This window comes from Mobula birostris, chromosome 17 (genome assembly GCF_030028105.1).
Source record: "Mobula birostris isolate sMobBir1 chromosome 17, sMobBir1.hap1, whole genome shotgun sequence".
Taxonomy (NCBI): Eukaryota; Metazoa; Chordata; class Chondrichthyes; order Myliobatiformes; family Myliobatidae; genus Mobula; species Mobula birostris.
In genome coordinates, this window is record NC_092386.1 from 33,574,245 (window position 1) to 33,596,859 (window position 22,615).

A 22,615-nucleotide genomic window follows, 5' to 3' on the forward strand; every position below is an offset into this window, starting at 1 on the left:
TGGAGGTTTGATAGGTGGGGGTAAATTTAGAGTAGTGTGGTGGCAGCTCTTTTTGTTTCTTCTGTAAACTAATTGTACAGAAATTTTTTTAAAAACTCAGAATAAGCTACACTTTCATTCCGCACTTTAGTTGGGTGACATTTATATCGATTTCTTTTGTGGCATGAGTGAGTCTTTTGCCGCATCTCCATAGCTTACAGGAAACATGAAACTGGTTGGACTAATTATGCCCAAGTACAGGTGCCGTGAAAGACATTATTGTTCTTGATTCATTCCTTTTCTGACAGTGAGCTTACTTGAAGGTTTTATGCTGAATCCATTCACATTTGGAAGAGGGAGAAGAGGGGGTAAAATAGGTTTGTGCTTACTGGCTGTGCAAGCATAGTGGGAAGAATTGAGTTTGTGGTGTGATGCTTGTGACTGTAAATCCTTGGGATGAGCAGCATTTGCTTTCTCAGCTTACCAACAACGTCTGTGACTAATTGAGTGAATGTGAAGATTGCATCCATATGTTAATTACAGATACAGGAGCCATCTACTAGGCACGGACTAAACGACACTGCAGCTCACATTTTTACCTGTTTTGAATATTTGCTGGTCTAACCTAATTGAAGCTTGTTCATAGTGAGCAGGCTGGACCCATAGATCATCCTTTGCTTTAGTGACTTATGGATGGAGCTGGAAGAGGAGAGGTAAAGTTCCTCCTTTAATGGAACATTGGGGATTGCCCATTTATTTGTACAATTATTGGTTTGCTAATGAAATTTAGGACTGCTTGATTGAAACATATCATGTTTGAGAATAGTGTTTTAGTTGTGTGTTATTAATTGCTGAAAGGAAAAAATGACATGGTTATATTCTCTGTTAAAGGAAAGAAATAGCTTCCTTATACATAAAATATGAGGATTTGTTTTTGAAATGATTCTGTAACTACATACCATGGGAAATAATGCACTCCATTTTATATAGTTCTTTCTTTTAATCCTCCCCCTTTGGCTCGATTTATGCTTTTCTATCTGTAGCATTCCAGGCCTCTTAAAATCTCTGCATGTTTAATGCTGACTGATGCCATTGACCTTGTAAATCTGTTGCAATGAATTCAAAACAGGAGGTAACTGTGCAGAGCAGGTTTTTTCAGTCCAGGTCATTAGAGCTGTATTAGTACTAGGATTTAGGGCAGGGAGTGGAGAGAGGGAAAAAACACAATAGTGTGTGTCCTGCTGGGAATTACCGCTGGTATACTGCTTGACAGTAATAGATTTCCAGAGATTTTGATAATACTGTATTCAATAGTTTACATTGTACTACTTGGAGTTGTCTAGAAGAGCTTTAGTAGATCTTGAGGCTATAATTATAAAAAAAAGTCTTTCTGCATTTGGAATTATTGTTTCAAACCAACAAAAAAAAGACCTCACCTTTAAACCACCCTCTTGTGTGCATGAGACAAGTAATTCTGCATGTATGATCCAGTTTCAAGTATAATGGACGCATATCGGTGATAAAAATATCCCTTGTGTATTAAATAATAAAACTTCAGCACTGTAATGCATCTAGATCTCAGCACACCCTGTGTGGATTCTGCTGTATTTGTACATGGAAGAATTTTACTTTGATGTAATTCCAGTTGTCTTGCAATATTTAAGGCTAATTTTGATAAATTTGGTTGCTTTAGTAACAGAAGAGTGGAAATGAGATGATATTGAACTGATGCTTTTAAAAGTACCAGGGGCCTAAATACTTGTCAGAACAGCAGGATGAAATTAATTCCAGATTTCTTACTTTCCTAAATGTTACAGTGATCCACAACAGTGCTTTTGAAAAGGTGGCGGCAAGAGACTTTGTATTTGGTGCCAGTTTCTTTCATGGAATAGTTTCATGAAAAAAAAGACTGGAAGAAATGCTTACATCCATGGCTGAATCAGCCTGACAAGCTCTCACACCACCCCCTCCTCTTATTAATATTCTTTTTGATGTATGCTTGTAAAACAGAGGATTGCCTGTTAATCTGCTGGATCTCTGGAGCTTTTGGCACTTGCCCATAATTGATGTGTTCACATGACTGCTGCTGGAGTACTAATGATTAGGTTGGTGGCGGTGCTGTAATATCTTTCCGTAAATCAGTGTCAATTTTTTAGAATTCTTTCTACATAGGGCTTGCTGGTATATACTGGAGTAATTACAAAATGCCCAAATGCTTTTCTAGCACTCAGAACGCAAGAATTCAGCAGAATAACTTTCTTGATTTGAGAGAAACATTCAAATCAAGCAAGTTAATGGAGAATCCTGACAATATCTGACTTGCAGGATTAGTAAGGCATAGAGTCAGATCGTTTTATAAATAATTACTTTTGTAATGTTTCTGGGATTTAATTAAAAAAAATCTTCCCTCTTGGAAGTCTTATTGCATTGGAGCATTATGAGCACCGATCAGCATTCATCATACAGTCTATTGCAAAAGAAGCTGAAAAAATATACACAGAAGATTTACATTGTGAACATAAATAGCTAATGGCCAACTGCCTTTGAAAAGAGCTGGCTCGCATATAAGAGTTGGGCAGTTTTAGTTATGTGTGTAAATATCTTTGCAGAGTAGATAGTACGTTCTTTCTCCCTGCTCTGCTTTCTGTGATGAATTGCCAGAATTCTGATCAGCACACATAAACACCTGGGAATAATCACGCTCGAGTAACGCTGAAGAAAGCAGAGCGTCTGTTTCTGACATATATTTTCCCCACTCTGACAGACTGCCGTGTCCGGCTGTTAAGTCTTGTGCACCCAGTGTTTTCTATCCCTTTTTCAATGTGCTCCTTCTCTGCCTGAAAAGACTGTGCCTTTAATTCCCATCACAATAGAATGGGCATGAGAGTAGGTTGTGGAAAAGTGTGTGGGAGAGGAAAGCAGTTATTTGATCCTCCAAAGCAAATACTTTATAAAATAAAATTGGTATCTTCCTTCTTTTAGTGTGATATATGATTTTGTGAGGGCTGAATCGCAAAGGGAAACAGATGGTGTCAGAGCGTTGCTTAATGGAAAGAGGCTCATTGGCGTCACATTGTTAGCCTTTTAACACTGAATAAGATTTTGTGTCTCTTGTTTTTATTCTCATTCAGTTTGAATTTTTGCTACGTGCCGAGGAAAAATATATCCTGTAATGTGCTCCGCGGGGCTACATTTGATTACAGTCTTTTGCTTGTGGTAAGATTTGAAATAGGTTTTCAATAAACAACAAAGGAAGGTTTCATCAAAGAATGTGTCTTTCAGTATTAAAGCAGTCACTGTCTTTCCCTGGAGCTTTATGTCTCAGCAGATCTTGCATTGTTAGGAAAGGAGAGATACTGTCCTGTTATCAGGGCTTTTTAAAGGTATTACATTACAAAGTACAGGATTGGTATGGTGAGAATGTAATACCTTTTGCCTATCAGCAGTTTCATTCGTGTGAGCCACATGAATTGGATTCTAGTGATGTGCCCAAATATCCACTGAGCTGTTACCCACTGAAGTCCTGACTCTTGAAAAGCTTCCGAATCTGAGTGGGCAAGTAGCAGACCTACTGGCTGATCCATTAAATAGGATGTCACAATGCTCTTCATTATGTGTTATTCCACAAGATGTCGAAATCTATGACAATGGCACTAGTTTCACTTCTTTAATGCAAAAATATAATGACTGTGTCAGAGTAGTGGAATGATAATGGAAAGGCACATGCTGCGTTTTCTTTGCCCAGGTGCGGAGTCTTTGCCTTGCAGTCATTGGCAGAGTTAAAGCCGTGTCGCATTACGATTGTGTGCTTATCCTTTAGGTGATTATTGTAAATCATTTGAAAGTATTGAAGCAGTTAGGCTGTGCTTAGCTTGCAATTTGGTGCATGTGTTGCAGCTGATTCAAACGCATAACAAGTAAATCAGTCTTGTCTGTGTGCATTTTCCTAAGGCTTGATAAGATGTGCAAGGCAAGTACAAAAGGATGGTCTAACCATTACCTACAAAGCTCACTATCACAGTGTAGACTAACAAAATGACCAGAAAAGGGAACGCCTTGTGCAGCAGGTTTGTTCGAAGCATTAGTTTATGATGGTCACTCAACAGTTATCCCCTCCTCAAGATTACAGTGTGCCTTTGTAACTTCCTCTGCCCTCTTATGCAGAAACCAGATGGAGCCTATCTATAGCAATATTAATTTTTACCCATTGAACTTTCTCTGGGATGATTAATGCTTTGCACATGCTCATTAATGTGTGACATTTTGTACAATATCCTTTTCTTTGTTGAAGGATAATGGATTATTTCTGATAGCTCCTATCAATATATTGCGCATTCTTTCTAAAGGCATTCTTAAATGGCATTTGTTGTATTATTAAGGGCTTAAACAACATAATGCTTGACCAGAGGTATTCACTCGTAATGAAATTAAACTGAAGGTTGAATGAGATTTCAGATTTTGTTTTACCAAAAATTATTATGGGAAAGATATTGAGATTTAATTTATTTCCAAGGACAATGAAGGTTATAACGTTTTCCCTTTTTTTTGCTTTGCAGGTTGATCCTTTGTTCACTGTGCCTGCCCCTCCGCCCCCGATCTCTGTGAGCATGCCACCTCAGATTCTGCCTTCCTACTTTCCTCCTTCATCTAGCATTGCTGCGCCAGTTGAACAGCTGTTAGTAAGGACTCGTTCAATGGGAATAAATACTTGTGAGGTTGGAGTAGTGACTGAGCCAGAATGCCTTGGACCATGTGAACCAGGAACCAGTGTAAACCTGGAAGGGATTGTGTGGCATGAAACGGAGGAAGGTAAACACCTAAGCAAATATTTATATGTGTGTGTGTGTGTGTATATATATATATATATATATCATTTGGGTAAAAATATGAATTGCTATGTTTAGTTACCCCTATGAGGTTTGAGAGACATTTGGAACAAATAAACGATGGATCTATTAAAAAAAAACTAGATAAAGCATGATAGGATCAGAGTTATGCTGAGAAAGTTAGATTGAAGTGAAGTACGATACTAGATGAGGAAAAGTTTTCCCCAGTTCAACATTATCATGACATAAGTAATTTTCTTCGTCCCTCTGCATTTTCGTGATGCATTTCCAATTCTGCAATTGTCCAGGTAGGCCCAATGTTTCAACTTGTTCTTACCCAACTGAATTCGTATCTCTCTCTCACTCCAGTTGCCCACGTCCGGACCTGTTTTGTTTCTGGTTTTACAGTCATATCTGAACCCATGTTGAGCACAGACCTTCTGCCCATTTCATCTTTTAAAACCACTTCCACATTTGCCAGACTACCTTTTGTCGAGAGCTGAAAGGCACATCATATTCACAGTCCTAAACCTATTCCAGGGCATTTCTCCAACTGCATTAATGTTGTTTGAGGAGAAGTTGTCTTCCTGACGGGGTCACCTTAGTTAGTTAAATCTAGCAAGTCGATTTTCATTTGCCCTCATCTGGTTGCACCAACAGCACAACATTAGAGCAGAGAGAGTCCTGAGGAACGGTCTTGCATAAAAAAAATGTGAATCAGTTTCTCTTTCCACAGTTGCTGTCTGGCCTGCTGAGTGCTTTTAGTATTTTCCGTTCTCATTAGACCAGATGAAACACAAAACCTGCATCAGATGCAGAGCCTACAGTGTTTAAGGACCATAACTAAACCAGGCTGTCAACTCTTGACATTTATCATTCAAGTATTTTTGGTGGCTTTGAGTAACTGAGAATTTGAACACCTGTGGGGTCAGGGAAGGTTAAAATTCAGTTTGTCTGAAGAGTCTTGTTCCTCCCCTTTGCAGTTAGGGTTTCAGGCTGAGATGGAGCAGTTTTATTTGTTTACATTGAAAGTCACTGTTAACCATTGAGTTCCCTTTGATTTTAGCTGGAATAGTAATTTTTATTGCTGCTGGTCGGGAAATGAATGTTCCAGTTCTCCCCAATAGGTTTCAATGGCAATACAATGGTGGAGGAAAAGATTGCATCAGCACTACTTGTTTTCTAATTTCTTATGTTTCCCGTTTTCTTAATGAGCTTGAAGAGTTAATATTAATAGAACATACTCATGGTCATTCACTCTGATTTAATGCTTGATTTTCTTTCAGCACTTACTCCTTCGTGTAACTAATAGATAGAAGTTTTCCTTTTAACCAGGCAATGACTAATGCTAAAAATAGCTGGGGGCTTTTATGAATTCAATACAAAATGTGGTGAAGTGTATGGAATAACTAGGCTCCTAGAAATGACTGCCCTCCAGCACCAGAATGTGTGGCTGTTTGTGATGCAGTAAGAGAGCCTGTGGTGACCTTAATAGAGTTATTCATGGTGAATCAAATACCCTTCTGACCCAATGAATATTTTATGCCTGAACGGAACAAATAGTTCAGGAAAAAATAATTCTTGTTTATTGCTGTATTTCTACCTAATTTTGTTACGTTTTTCTCCCAGTTGGCAGCAATTGAGAATATTTTCTCATAAAATATTTGCCGAATCCCCTTTGCACACACAAGGTTGAATTGAAAACCATCTAAATCAGTGGACAAATAGTAATAATTAAGAACAATGTTCCCTATTTTTAACAAATGATGACATTACATACTTCGCTAATTAAAAATTGCAAGCGTGAGGTCTGTTCTCAGTAGAGAGTAGTGATTTTTAAAAATGTGAAACTGGTGTTTAGGATTCAGTTGCAAAATAAAGATGTTCTTAGCTTTGTTTTTATTCAGAAAAAAATAAGGCCAGGAAGCTGAAGGCTAAACAAAATCAGGTGTAATATACTAGTTACAAAATTGGTGCATATTTCTGTAGACCCATTCTGTTTTTACCTCTTCTCCCCTTCCTTAGAGTAGAATGGAGTGCCTCTCTGGGATTGGTTAAGATGTTGCTAACCCTCTTGATTGTTTGTAAGTGGCCATTCGCTTTCCTTTGTGCTAATGGGGCCTGAGTATTTGCTCATAAAAAGTGCAGTGTAGGCAGAAGAAAAGGGTGCCAAGTTTTATCCTGTTAACAGTGGAACAGAAAAGAGTCCTGCATTCGAAATGAAAAGATGATCACTTCTTTCCTAACAGCAGCAAAGCAGGGCTTATTATTATGTGAAAGTTCCAATCATCAGAAGTGATAATTTGAAGGCTGGTTGAGACTATTGCCTTAGGGTTGAATTGCTAAGAGAGCCAGAACAATGGACACGTAGAACCAGCTGAATGAAAGGCAATTCTTTCTGCAGTGCTGTCTGGTAAACTATTTGCACACAGCAGAAAGGAAACAAATGGGCTACTAAGCTCCTGAAGATGGCTAATATCTGGCGTGACAAATTGCCTCTGGAGACCATTACGTAAGCTGTCAGAGCTTTTCTGACTGTGATTATCTAGCATGAATAGAGAGGAAAGGCAGGATTTTCAAAGGCATTTATAAAAAATAAAGGAAGAAAGATCAGGGCTTACTGTAGGGGCAATCTATCCACAGCACAGACATACCTGACTATAGCAAAGGATCTTTTATGGCATGCTAAGGTTCGCAATCCCCATTAATGGATTTAATTGGGTCAAAGAAGGAGCCGCAATGTGTTCATGGAATGAGAATTTAGTCTGTGCTTTACCATATATAAAACAGCTTTAAACTGTAATAAATTAGTTGTGTATGTTAAACTCTTTTGCTGCTAACATTTAAACTGCTTACCGGACTTAAATGTATAAAACTTATAAGAGATACAGGGGTCGGAGGTCAGTGTGATGAGGTTAGAGGGAAGTTGAATTTTCTTTCTGTCACAGTGTTGATACTATTTGAATCTGTTTGGTTTTCTGACTCTAAAGTCGATAGACCAGCTCATGTTTCTGCCCAGGCCAATTGATCAAAACTGTAGTTGTGCTCATCAGTGCCTGGGGGATGATCTTCAAGGTTTAAATGTAACCTGCAAATCGGAGCTCCTGCAGCCAGGTGCTGACGTCCAGACACAGCCAGTTCGGTTTATTGGAAACAGTAGCTTGTGGATTTTCGTGAAGAGTACAACTTCCTCCAGTCACAACCTCTTACCACTGGTACAAGGAATGCTACCTCGTGTAGATGCATATCATAATAGTTCTATTTGTACACAAACATCACGTGAATGAAGGGGGAAGCAAAATTGAGAGGGCAGGGGTGGCAATAGTGTGACCATCTCTTGCTGCAAACCCTCGCTGTTTTTAGCTTGAAAAGAATGATAAAAGCTCAGTCGGGGGCGGGGGAGGAGGGAAACAGAGAGGCTCTAGTCTGAAAATAGATTCAGAATCGCAAAAGCCCAAAATTAAATAGGCAGATTAGGGTGCTAAGTGGTGAAAGATGAGACTGCTAGCCTGTTGTGAAGAATAGTAAATGGGCATGGAAAGATGTAGGGGGAATTTGCTGCTGAAATTATAGCTCAGAGTTTCTCACTGGCAGTTGAACTAACAGAACCCTGTCTTGAATAATTTATGGCTGATGTCTGAATTGGTTTACAAATGCTGTGATATTATTATAGCTTCACACTGTGGAACGTATCTGGTTATGCTGATGGCACAGGAAGCCAAGATGTCAAAAGGCAGAGGTCAAAAACAGAAAACCTGGCGTCTTTATAACAACAACAAAAAAAATCATTCTGCAGTCTGCTCCTTTACAGATGCAAGAAACCCTCCTGGGAGCCCCAGCCAAATTTGCTTTGAAATGTAGATAAAATAACAGGCAGTTAATGGCCCCTGCCTAGGGAAGGCCAGTTAGAAAGAGGCAACACAAGGTCATTGAAAGCCTCAGTGTCATTTGCCAGCTTGCTTTCAGAAGGAAAGTGTCGATTGGCTGATTTGCTGGAAGGCAAGTTGATGTTCAGTTTACAAGTACAAAATTCTTCACTTTTTCTTTTTATTAATTTAAGAATTTGAGATATAATCTATGGTCATCAGTGTGAAAGATGACATGCTATTGATCACTGTTGGGCCTACTTTTCTAAATTGGAGCAAAGTCACATCCAGCTACTGATGTTACAATTTCAGCAACAACGTATGTGTCTAAGTTCTCGGTTCGATACTTTTGCTAAGTGGTTGTGAAATGAGTGGTGGATGGATATCGAAGTTGTATGCAGCTTTTCTCTTTTCCGTTATGCTTATTGTGATTTTTTTTACGCTGCATCAGATCCAGAGTCAGAACCATTTCGTTCTACTTTACACCCGCGTGCTAAAGAATGATAATAAACAATTTTGTATCTTGAAAATTATGTTATTTTGAACCTTGTGGCTCCCCTTCCCTTGTCCACTTTCAAGCTCCCCTATTTTGAGTAGGTAAGTATTAGTAACAGCAAAATGATATACGTTGAGTGGGTTAATTGGTTTAATAAAAGCAGTTTGAATATTGCCTCAAACAACCCCTTGGTCTTTTGCACAAATGCACTGTCCACTTCATTGCTCCCCCCCAGCTCTGTAATAAGTTGAATGGACTGTTGATCGTGGTCAAACGCAGCAGAGCAGTGTTTTTGATTTGAATTCATGAGTTCACCTTCCCTCATCAGGGATATATGTGCATGTCTGGAGACTTTAGGGATACCATAATTGTGCCCACCTTCAAGAAAGGAAACTTTGTTTGCTTGCTGGAGGTACAGAAGGGCGTGTTGTGCGCCACAGGAAAAGGCATAAGGATTCTCTTCAACAATCTTCTACCAGTTCCTTCCCAGAGTCACAATATTGGTACACTCACGATTGATGCAGTGAACATGGTCATCACCACACAGTAAATCTATACATTGGAAGGGTCATGCGAGGACCCAGTCAGTGTCACCCCTCCGTCCGTTTGCCCTCCAAGCTGCTTTTGCCTCACCTCTGGCAGAGTCCACAGGCTTTGCATTGTTCTTAGTCAGTCACCATGTGGAAGAAGCAAGTCATCCTAAATCCCAATGGGCTTCCTAAGAAGAAGTGTTTCCAGTGATCCTGTGTTTACAAATGTTCCACAGCATTTTTCATGTGAGGTTTGGTGAGCATTTGGGCTGTGGCTCTCAGCAAATCGATGTTACAGCAATTCCAAAATAAAGTTACTGACTTTGTAACAAGCTGCTAGAAGGGTACAGTGTAAAAGAAGCTGGTTTTTCACTTGAGCATAGTGTGTGTCTTACAATCTCTTCTTTCAGTTAGTCCTGACGAAGGGTCTTGGCCTGAAACGTCAACTGTACCTCTTCCTATAGATGCTGCCTGGCCTGCTGCGTTCACCAGCAATTTTTGTGTGTGTTGCTTCAATTTCCAGCATCTGCAGATTTCCTCGTGTGTTTTAAACACTGGTTTGATGTTCCTGTGATGATTAATAACTTCTATAAGCAAACAAACATGATATGTGGACTATCCAAATAAATGTGAGGAATTACATTTTGGGAGATCAGACCAGGGTGCGATTTATGCACTCAGAGGTAGGCTCCTCGGCAGTGTTATGGAAAAGAGGGACTGAAGAGCATAGGTGCATAGTTCGCTGAAAGCAGCGTCACAGGCAGATGGGTCAGTGAAGGATGCGTTTGGCACGATGGCCTTCATCAGTCAGGGCACCGAGTATAGAAGTTGGGAAGTTATGTAAGATGTTGGGAAGGCCACACTTGGACTGTTGCTAACTGTTTTGGTCGTCCTGTTTTAAGAAAGGTGCTTGTAAACTGAAAATAATATGGAAAAGATTTACCATGATATTGTCTGGACTTGGACTTGGTGGGGGTGGGGGAGGTGAGTTAAAAGGAGAGGTTGTGTAGATAGGGCTTTATTTGCTGGAATATGAGAGATTGAGGGAATGACCTGGTAGAATTATGTAAGATCATGAGGTACTTAGCGAGTGTGAAAGGTCATAGTCCGTTTCCGGTGGGGGTGGGGAGAATCTGAAACAACAGGACATAGATTTAAGATCAGAGGCAACAGATATTTAAAAAATCATCAAAGGCAAAGGGTGGTGTTTATTTGGAATATGCTGCCGGAAATAGTGGTTGAGGTGGACTTATTAGCAACATTTAAAAGCCATTTAGAAAAGCACATTGATAGGACATGTTTAGATGGCCATGAGCCAAATATCGGGCACCACAGTGAGCATGGACAAGTTTGGCTGAAGGGCTGCCGCCCATGCAGTGTAAGTCGACGATTCTATACCAAATCGCCGATCTGCTGAAAATGTAGCCGCAACAGTCTGCCCATTGTAAATCGTAGCCCTGCATTTGAAAGACCTGTGAAGAGCTTTCAGGTTGCCAGCAGGATCTCAGAACAATGCATTAAAAGCAAGTAGATGCCTACCTTTGCAGCCCACTCGCTGGCCACCCACCACCTGCCTCATCTGTGATTCCCATATTGGCCTCAGTAGTCACTTCAGTACACACAAAGCAGGAGTGGAAGCAAGTCTTCCCATTTGTGAGGGACTGCCTGAGATAAAGGTTCTGCAAAAAGTTGAAATTTGTGGAATGATTCTTGAAATTTTTAGAGACCTATTTATTTCAACTCTTGCATTTCTCATCCATTTTGAGCAGGAATTAAGGCATGGGCAAATCGACAGGATTAGCTATAATGCCTATAAATGCAGGAAATGTAATTTTCCACAGATCGTTTTGTTCATTAAGAGGTTTGCAGATTTTTTAATGGAGATTTAATAACTTATTTAGGTACACTGAAACACAGTTCTTCAAAAACAGTAAGAGATGCTTATTTTACTGCATTGTACTGATAACTTGGTGTAGGGTTGACACTGCTGATTTTAAGAGGTGCCAAGGATATTTTGATGTATTCTGTTAAATAGCTGTTCATTGAACAAATCCTTAGACAGGGACTCCCAGTACGTCTGACCACCCCTTGCTCAGCATCACAGACCACCACTTTGAAGCTGGCACTTATTTTTCTGTTAAGCTCTTTCATTCAATGAATTTGGAATCTGCAGATAAGAGTTCTTAAAAGGCCGAGGATGGAATTTTCTTTTTTCCAAAAAGGTTTATTATTGTCCATCTAATTTTAAGTCATTATTTCCTGTGAATTCCCACAGTACTTTGACGTGTAGTGCACTGAAGCTTGGTGGATGTAGAACAAATTGCAAAGGGCGTTGCTTTGTAAACCATGAGTTTTTCAATACAAAAACACTTAAAAGCTCATTTTCAAATGTAGACTGTGTTTTCCAAATTGCAATCAAAATATCTTTTTTTTTCAAGAACTGATTTTCAGATTAAACTCATTATTTTACGTTATGCTGTCCCTATCTTCCTGTGGGATTTCCTTCATCTCAGTTGCATTTTGCCAAAGTCCCTTAATGAAATCAGAAATCAGCTCTACTGAGTTAAATACATTTTCTACAATTGTTCCTGCTAGCTTTCATAATCAGTTTAAGACGTTGTGTAAATTACTTAAAAACAATCTGGAAAATAACTTTTCTGATCGCTATCACCAGCCACCTGTAATACTGACACAGAAGTTAAATAAAAGCGTACGCACACACTAATCTTGGGGTTGAGGCTCTGAATTGCTGAAGAGTACCTTATAAGACTCTAGTGCAGGTGACACAGGTAGGGACTAACTGGGGTATGTGTGAAGTTTGAGATGTGGGATCCTTATGCATACACTTGATGGCCATTTTATAAGTACCTCATGTAGCTAATGACGTGGTCACTGAGTGTATGCTCGTGCTCTTCTGCTGCTGTAGCCCATCTACTTCAAGTTTCAATGTCTTGTGTGTTCAGAGATGCTCTTCGCACACTTGGTTATTTGAGTTTTTGTTGTCTTCCTGTCAGCTTGAACCATCTGGCAATTCTCCTATGATCTCTCTCATTAACAAGGCATTTTCATCTACAGAACTGCCGCTCACTGGATGTTTTGTGTTTTTTCACACCATTTTCTGTAAATTCTAGAGACTGTTGTGCATGAAAATCCCAGGAGAGCAGCAGTTTCTGAGATACTCAAACCACCCTGTCTGGCACCAACAATCATTCCACTGTCAAAGTCACTTAAGATTACATTTCTTCCCCATTCTGATGTTTGGTTGAGCAACAACTGATCTTCTTGCAGACATTCCACCCTGCAAAAACTCATTTCAGGAAGGTTGCACCATCAATTTGCGGGAGACTCCAGGAACCTCTGGGAGAGTTGGGATGTCTGCAATAGAGTAACTCTTTAGCAGCTAGCCAGCTAGTTTAAATAACCTTAGCTATGCTAATGAATGGATGACACCTGTTAAACTCACCTCAACACATCTTTTACAGTCTTTACCCACCATGGGCAATAGAAAAGTCACTGTTGCAAACAGTGTTGCGAGCAACACTGTCATTATTTTTGACCCCTATTAGGCAGGGGTATACTTTAGTGCAGTCTGGGGTGAAGTATGTTTTATATTTTTTTGGAACACTCTGCCATGGCATGCTCTCTCTCTCTCTCTCGCTCGCTCTCAAAAAAAAATCGATTTCCGGGATATTGATATAATTTGCGGGCATCAGGGAGCCGCTATCAATATGTGGGAGACTCCCGGAACTTCCGGGGGAGGTGGGATGTCTGATCTTGATTACGTCTGCATGTTTTTGGGCATTGATTAGGTATTTGCATTAACAAGCAGGTGTACCTGATAAAGTGGCCACTGAGTGCACTCAAGATCCACCTTAAATGTTCCTCTCCACATTGAGTGGTCCCATGAGTCAGTGAGGATGTTGCGTTTTGTCAAGGAGACTTTGAGAAGGTCCTTAAAATGTTTTCGCTGGCCTGGAAAATGCTTGTCGTCGTTTAGGCAGATGTATGTATGTGACAATCAACTCAACTTTGACTCAGTTTTGACATTGGCAAAGTGCACCCTTTGAACTAGAGTCTGAATGACATCACGACAACCTGACCTTATCTGCATATATGCAATCCCTAGTAGTAATGACTTGACTGTCTTAGCTCACTGTTCCCCCTTACTCCATACCCCAGCAAAACTGAAGCCAGCTAATATCAGTAAGTCCAGAACAGACTGGAAATTGAACCTGGAGCCATCCTGATTTTTTTTCTTCATTTTGGCTACTACATTTATTAAAGTTCAAAGCAAATTTTGTTATCAAAGTGCATATATCTCACCATGTTCAACCTTGAGATTCATTTTCTTGTGGGCATATTCAATAAATCTATAGAATAACAACCATAACCGTATCAATGAAAGACCACCCAACTACGGCATTCAACCGGAGTGCAGAAGACAACAAACCACGCAAACACAAAAATAAATAATAATGATAGGTAAATAAGCAATAAATATCAAAAACATGAGATGAAGAGTCCATGAAAGTGAGTCCATTGGTTGTGGGAGCATTTCAATGATGGGGCAAGTGAAGCTGAGTGAGGTTATCCCCTTTGGTTCAAGAGCCTGATGTTCCTGAATCTGTTGGTATGAGTCTTGCGGCTCCTGTACCTTCTTAATTGAAACATTTGAGAGAAATAATAGAACTTAATCAATGGAGTATTTGCCTTGCTAATGACACTAGTTCAGGACAAAAGAAGAGTGTTGAGATTAAGATTAGTTTTACTTTTGTTGCTAGTCTGGGTTTTAGCGATTCGGGGTGGCCTGCAGATATTGAATACTGAGCTGAACTGAATATGCCTTTTGATTTTGTGTTTTTTTTTCTCTCTGTGTGTTTTTGCTCGTTTTATTTTGGTTTTGTTGCAGTGTGCACAATTTGTTTTTTTTGTGCTTGGGGGCGGGGGTGGGGGGGTTGATCATGCTTTTTTTTTCTTTGAAAAGATTCCATGGTTCTTTGCTTTGTAGCTGTCCGTGGTGAGGATGAATCTTAGAGTTGTACATTGCGTACATACTTTGATAATAAACGTACTTCGAATCTTTGAATTTGTCACATGCATTTCGAACCATCGAAACACACAGTGAAATGTGTCTTTAGTGTTGCCACATAGCAGGCCTACAATTTACTAATCCGAACTCATGTGTGGTTGGAGTGTGGGAGGTAATGGAGCACCCGGAGGAAATGCTCATAGTCATGGGGAGAACCTACAAACTTCTTACAGACAGCGGCTGGAATCGAAACCCCAATCAGTGACCCCCGGCACTGTAAAGCAATTGTGCTACCATGCTGCCTGTATAGCACGTAAACAACTAAACGTATGGAACCACCAATGCTCGGAAATGGTAAAGGCTACAGAACGTGTTCAGCACAGTCCATCAAAAAGCAGCATCTCTACCACTCACTGCACCGTCTTCTCACTGCTACTATCAGGCAGGAGGTACGGAAGCCTAAGGGTCCTACCCTCACCAGGCTTAAGAGCAGTTATGACCCTACAACCATCAGGGCCCCTAAACTGGCCTGGATAATTTCTTTCACCACTACTCTAAACTGATTCTACAACCTACAGACTCACTTTCAAGTACTCTTCACAACTCATGTTCTTAGTATTTCATGGTTTGTCATTCTTGGTTTATGTATAATTCTTCATATAACTCTTTTGTAAATTTTCCCGTAAATGCTTGCAAGAAAACGAATCTCAAGGTAGCATACGGTTAACATCTATGTACGTTGATAACAAATTTACTTTGAACTTTGAAATAGATGGAACATTTGCTCTGATGTTATCAAGGAACATTCAAAGTCTGTTAGGTAGTGAGGAATCAAGAGGCTCCCAGAAGCACACGTGCGGATTTGTCCTGAAAGATATTTAGAAGATTGTGTATCACTCTTTTCCTTTCGAGTCATCAAAGTTGCCAGATTTGAATGTTTATCATCAAAGGGGAATGTAGCATGCATGGCTAAGCCTGGTGGACTTTAAACCACTTTAGTAGAATGGGAGTGAGCACACGAATGTATTGTTGCTGTGGGGGAGGATAACAGTAAAGTTTTGAGGCTGCTGTACCAGTCTAGACAAGAAAGTGACAGGAAATGAGCTACAGAAAATGTTTTGGTATCCCTAAGGCAGATTCTTTGAGAACTGCTGTCTTCTCGCAGTTCGAGTGAAGTCTTTTGTGAAAGCAAGCTCCATCTGCACGGACAGCTTGAAGCCGGCAAAGCTGATAATTTGTTTTCAGTTTTACAGAGGGCTTTAGAAGGCTTTGCATGATTGAGCCTGGTTCTTCCACTGTCCACTTTGGAACCCCTTGATCTTGAATCGGATGCAGGATGTTTTCAGCATCCTGTAAGAAAAACTCACCATGGATGTCTCTATGCCCCTTTTAGTCAGGTTCATTGTCAACTAACTGGGTGTTAACAGGATTTCTTTACCAGGGATTACAGTTTGGTTGGGAGAGGGACACCTGATAGTCCGAGGGGGGCCTCCCGTCCATTTCAACCTTTGAAGCTTGTGCACCTTTTGAACTAGTGCCAGTGACAAAGCAGACGTGTGAAGATGAGGAGTTGAAAGATAAATATGATGAAAAGTGAGAAGAATCACTTCATACAGAAACCAAAAGCAGTTCACAGCAGGGGCATTGTGCAGGATGAAGACTCTGATGGGTTTCTTCCTTCATGGATAAAATAGGCAATTATTTCACTATTAATAAAATGAGTTCATACAAAGAGAGGGCAGCGCTGTTGAACAACTTGAGTTCCTGCTGTTGTGGCTGGTTTCCCTGAGTGACGCTGGCTTCTGTGCTGGCTTGTGCCTTCCTGCTGTTTTTTGTTGGTTTTACTGCTTCCTGGACTCACAGACGTGTGTGAATGATCTGTTCTAATGTCTACATGCGGGGCGATCGTTCCTAGTATTCGTGTGCTCTGTTCCTTAGCTTGTTGTTTTTTTTCCTGCAGCTGTTGTATTGGCTGAGCCTGATCCATAGAAACAGACAAATAATGGTTTCACTTTAACTCATAAGTGACAATAGGGGATGGGTAGTGGTTTTTTGGCAGCTTAAGCAGTAATACACCATGAAACCTGTGCCTTTGAGGAAGAACATAACACACACAGTTCAACAAGGAATGTCGGAGCACAAGTTGAATATTAGTAGCATGTACACGTATGAATTCCATTTTCTGATGAAGTCAGTGCAGAACCACTGTCTGTAAGGAGCTTGTACATTCTCCCGTGACCGCGTGGTATTCCTCTGGGTGCTTTGGTTTCTTTCCACAGTCAAAAGATGTACCAGGCATTGTAAATTGCCCCATGATTGGGCTAAGGTTAAATCGAGTTGGTGGGAGGTGTGGCCCAAAGGGCTGGAAGGGCCTTCTCTGTGCTGTGTCGCAAAAAATAAATAAGATTACTGTTGATGTTTCATACAGAATTCACATTGCCTTCCTTTGACGAAACCTTGCCTTGTGATCAGGATTTTTCTTTATTTGCCCAAGAGCTGTAAATTTCACTGACAATGCTGGCCTTTCTTGTCCATCCCAAATCATTTCTGAACTGAGGAGACAGTTAAAGATCAAATGCATGATAGTTCTTGATCTTCTGTGGTAACCAGGAGTTCAGCAGTCATCTGTCTGAAGCTAATACGCCTTTCCAGAATTCTGGAGGCTTGGCGTTGCACTTTGTGTGAATGAGGTTTATTGGACCCAAGATAAATCTGGATCTCTGCATGCCAGCAATTACTGATTAAGGTTCAATTCCCGCCGCTCTCTGTAAGGAGTTTGTACATTCTTCATACTATGTTGGTGTCGGAAGTGTGGCGGCACTGTCTAGTCCAATCCTCACTGATCTGATTTTGATGCACTTTTGCTGTATCTTTCAATGTACTGCAACAAATAAGGCTAATCTTTAGATCTTTATCTTTTAAAGTTGAGAGACTATATATTTGCAAGAGATGCTATAGTGTATGCGGACCTAGTGAGAACTCTGTCATTGATAAGAGCATGCAAAGTTGTAGGTAACAGTGATACAATAGTTTAGCGTTCATTTTGTTTTGAGGCTGGGATCACAGATACCTCAAGTTATGGTATCTGTTTGCAATGCTCAGATAGTAGAGGAATTGCATGATTGCATGTCTTGCCCTTGGCACCAGCCAAGCTTCCAAACTACTTTCATGGCCTCACTTATTACACCACCTTCATGAAGCTCCCATGGCTTGTTGAATGGTGACAGGGAACAACCTGCCTGCCAGAGTTGAAATGATGGGAATAACAACAGGTCCAGAAATTCCTCTCGCTGTCAAGGACAGAGATATCTGCAAGATGAGGGGAATGAGTTCTATGCTTGGCATTGGTTGGAGAGATTCCAGTGGAATTGGGAAAATTCCTTGTCCAGCAGTTCTGGTGCAGTTGAAAGTTGTTCCCTGATGACGGTTTCCCCAAGCTGAAGACTCCACAGCTGCACCGAGGCTTTAAAAGCTAATGTAGGACCCCTGTTGTAAGTGTTTTAGTAACCTACTACCTACTGTAAGTTACGGCACAAGCTCTCTTGTAAGCAGCCAGGATAATCTTTGGTCAGCAAGTCAGGTTCTTCTTTTAGTGTGAACAAGGATGGACAGAAATCCATCCCAGTGTCAGGCTGCAACATTACTCCTGGGATCAGTTTACACTATAACTCTTAACAGCTATAAAAAGGAATGCATCACCTCCCTTGCCAATTAAGTTGTTAGTTAAACTCTTTGTATAAATGACACAGTGACTGCCAACTTTCAAAGAGGCATCTGTGATTGGCACAGATGTCATTTAAAATTAAAACCTGACTGCCTCTTTACTTCAAGTAAAGGATTTTATGCTCAAAGTCCTGTTTCACCATGGATGGAGTTCATTAACTTGATCATAAAAAAATAATCTGAACTGAAGAGCATTTTCAGCATTCAGTAACTTAAGCAGTTGCATTGACAATAACGCAAGAATGTTGGCTGTTTTTATTGCCTGCCAGCAGATTTGCCACCATGTTGCACATGTGAGACAGAGGACTCACTGTGTTACAACAATAGGAGCACTTACCTCAGTAGGGGATAATATCAGGGTCACTTGGTAAATGAATAAATCAAATTCCCTTCTTTGTTGTTGCCTTTTGGATCAAATTTCAAATTCTGAACATTACCTTTATTTTCTACGTACATCTCTACCTCTGCACGTCATCATTAGTTTTAAAGCTGAGAAAGTACTGAGCAAGGTTACCAACACGGTATAGTGGAAGCATAGAGAGAGTTCTTTGCTGGTGTAACTTGAGGTTAGACATTAGTGGGTGGGAATGTTCGGCTCTCTTAGAAACTTAGCTTTAATTTTCTGTGCAAGGATAGTGACAGGATCCCAGGGGTTCTACATGTAGAAAAGCACCACAATTAAGAGGAGAAATCAAGTGAATGGAGCTGAGAATGCTGCAACCTCCGTAAAGTCTGCAAGTTCTTTGGAATTATATTTGGTAGTTCATGAAGTTCGTCTTTTTGCCTATTGTGCATTCTCACAAACATGTTTTCCTCCTCCCAATAACAGGCAAATAGAAAGTTAGAATTCAAGGTTTTTTTTTGTTACATTTTAGGAACATGTCATCACTAGTAAGGCTAACATTTATTGCGAAACTGATTTCTCTTGAGAAGGTATTCTCTTGAGACACTATTTAAAAGCTGTTGGCTTTAAGCATGCTGTCGCGTCTAACGGTCGCACAGATGTGCGTGACTGATGATAGAGCCTGTTTAGCAATAGTCTCCTGCCCCAATTAAGCAGCATCGTGTCCCAAATAAATGAAGGGAATCCGGAAAGTTTCTTGATTCGTTTTTGTACTTTAAGATGTGTTCCAAATAAGCGGCTGCCCCGATTAACCGATGGTCCAGTTAACCAGAATTCACCGTATTTATTACTCAAAACTGATAAAAGCTTCACTATAAGAATTACCGATAGTTTTTAAATGCAACTTTTAAGACTTCTGAAAATGGTCCCAGCCAGAATTTTAGATAATGATTTTGAAATTGTTATTGCACTTCACTTCCAGTAATAATGAATAGAATCAAATAGATAATGTTAGGTGCTTTGAGAGGGTATAGTTTCCTGATTAGTCAGGGCATCAAAGGATATGGCAAGCAGGCAGGTGTATGGGGTTGAGTGGGATCCAGGATCGGCCATGATGGAATGGTGGAGCAGACTCGATGGGCTGAATGGCCTAATTCTGCTCCTATATCTTATGCTCTTATGGTCTATGAGTAGTCATCAGATAACATGGAGTTAGTTATGAATCCTAGCACATAGACTGGTCAAGTTCTCTGATGGATCAGCAAGGCATCTTTTTGGAAGATTAGCTTCAATATAGGTGCTTTTTATTTTTCTTGTTGTTTTAAGTTTCATCTTTGATTTAGCTTGATCCTGTGTGTGCCTAATAGATCATATAAGAATGAGATTAGGCCAGTGGATCCAGTTATCAGGAAGTGAACATTTGGTGAGCAGTGGTCCTTGAATCTAGAGGTCTAGATTGATGCTGGAAAAAGCAGAGATCCAAACTGAACTTCAAGTTTAGAGCAGGGATAAGAAAGAAGTTTGCTGGGATAACATCTATCAAAATATTGCTAGTTAAAACTAAAAGAACAAAGGATGATCAGGGATGGGTTTTTCTTGGGGAATTGGTAACGGAACTGATACTAGAAATCCTTGGTGGACGTCTGAGATAGCGAACATGAAGAAAGATAAATGCAAACCTGTATGATGCATTTAAGCCAGTATTAAGAGGAGGGGTGGAGATGTTTACAGATGGAAATAATCTGTAGAAGCAGAAGTAGCTGTATTACTGATAAGTATTTATTGTCTTTAAAGGCTTCTTTAGAAAAGTAAAAAAAGGAAAAAATCAGGAAAGTAAATGTGAACCCCTTATAAACTGAGAACAGTGAAATTATATGGGTGAATAATGATTGATAAAGAAATTTAACAAATATTTTGTGACTGTCATTGCAAGATTTTGTTAATTTGCTGTTTGTAAGTCTTTGTGTGTAATTTTTTTTCATTAATTCTGCTGTATTTCTCTGTTATACTGTGAATGCCAGCAAGAAAATTAACCTCAAGGTAGTACATGGTGCCGTATGTGTAGGTACCTTGGTAATAAATTTACTTCAAAATTTGAAATGAAGAAAACATCTCAGAAATGGTTAATTAACTGATCAAGAGGGAATGAGGAACTGAAAAAAAAACCCATTCGTCAACAAAATTGTATTTGAGTCAATCTAAACCCAGTGACTTAATAATGGGAAGCATCCAACCCAGACGGGGTGCCTGGCCAAGTACTAAAGACTGGTGCTGATCAACTGGCTGGAGCGTTCACCAATACCTTTAACCTCTTGCTTTAGCAGTCTGAGGTGCCTAACTGCTTCAAGCAGGCTTTAATTATACCGGTGCCAAAAAAGAACCTGCCTCAGTGACTATCGTTCGGTAGCACTTACATCGACGGTGATGAAGTGCTTTGAGAGGTTGGTGATGAAACATACCCACTCCTGCCTAAGAAGCGATTTGGATCTGCTGCAGTTTGCCCACTGTCACAACAGGTCAATAGCAGGTGTCATTTCATTGGCTCTTCACTCAACCCTGGAACACCTGGACAGTGAAGATGGGTATATCAGAATGCTCTACTACAGCTTGGCATTCAATACTATCACCCTCTCAAAACTAATTAACAGGCTTAATGACCTTGGCCTCAGAACCTCCTTGTGCAAATGGATCCTTGATTTCCTCGCTTGCGGACCCCAGTCAGTTCGGATTGGCAACAACATCTCCCCCCACAATCTCCATCAGCACTGGTGTACCACAAGACTGTGTGCTGAGTCCCCTGCTCCACTCACTTTATACTTATGACTGTGAGACTAAGCACAGCCCCAATGCCATATTCAGATTTGCTGGTGACACCACTGTTGGAGGCCAAATCAAAGATGGTGGCGTATCGTCATATAGGAGGGAGAATGAAAAGCTAACTGAGTGATACTACAAGAACAACAACCTTTCACTCAACGTCAATAAGACCAAGATGCTGATTATTGACTTCAAGGTTAGGAAACTGGAATTCCATGAGTCAGTTCTCATTGGCGGATCAGAGGTGGAGAGGGTCAGCAGTTTTAAATTCCCCGGTGCTATCATTTCAAAGCGTCTGAACTGGGTCCAACACGTAAGTGCCATTACAAAGAAAGAACGGCAAAACTTCTACTTTCTTAGAAACTTATGAAAATTCAGCATGTCACCTAAACCTTCAGCAAAGTTCTATAGATGTGTGGTGGAGAGCATGTTGACTGGTTTCATCATGGCCTGGTATGGAAGCGTCAATACCCTTTACCAAATGCCTACAAAAGTAGTGAATACGGCCTGGTCCATCACAGGTAAAGCCCTCCCCATCATCGAGCATATCTACATGAAGTGTTGCAGGAAAGCAGCATCCATCATCAAGGACCCCCACTTTCGAGGCCACTCTACTATCAGGAAGAAGGCACAGAAGCCTCAGGACTCATAACACCAGGTTCAGAAACAGTCAACCATTATGTTTTTGAACCAGAAGGGATAACTTTGCCTCATCACTGAACTGTCCCAACAACCTATGGACTCACTTTCAAGGAAGGACTCTTCATCTCATGTTCTCAATATTTATGACATTTTTATTATTATTATTATTATAATATTTGAATTTTTTCTCAGCTCAAGCAGGTAAAACCTGAGGTATGGGCATAGTCAAGCATGCTCATTTGTCAATTGTTAGGAACTTTTGGACTATTCTAGTGGTATTTAGCATTGTTGGCTTTCTGGAGATTTACATAAATATTGCATACGTGTTGGCCTTGTCGTTTTGTGCTATCGTATCATGACTTTG

At 40.3% G+C, this 22,615-nt stretch overlaps 1 protein-coding gene across 8 annotated transcripts in view; it reads left to right on the forward strand.

Annotated features, from left to right (window-relative positions):
• Positions 1-22,615, forward strand: part of znf608 (zinc finger protein 608) — an 82,436-nt gene that overhangs the window by 19,566 nt on the left and 40,255 nt on the right. For all 8 annotated transcript variants that reach the window (XM_072281486.1, XM_072281480.1, XM_072281482.1 and 5 more), the window contains one exon: positions 4,536-4,788. In XM_072281486.1, the coding sequence (XP_072137587.1) occupies positions 4,536-4,788 (253 nt within the window). The remainder of the gene's footprint in view (positions 1-4,535; positions 4,789-22,615) is intronic.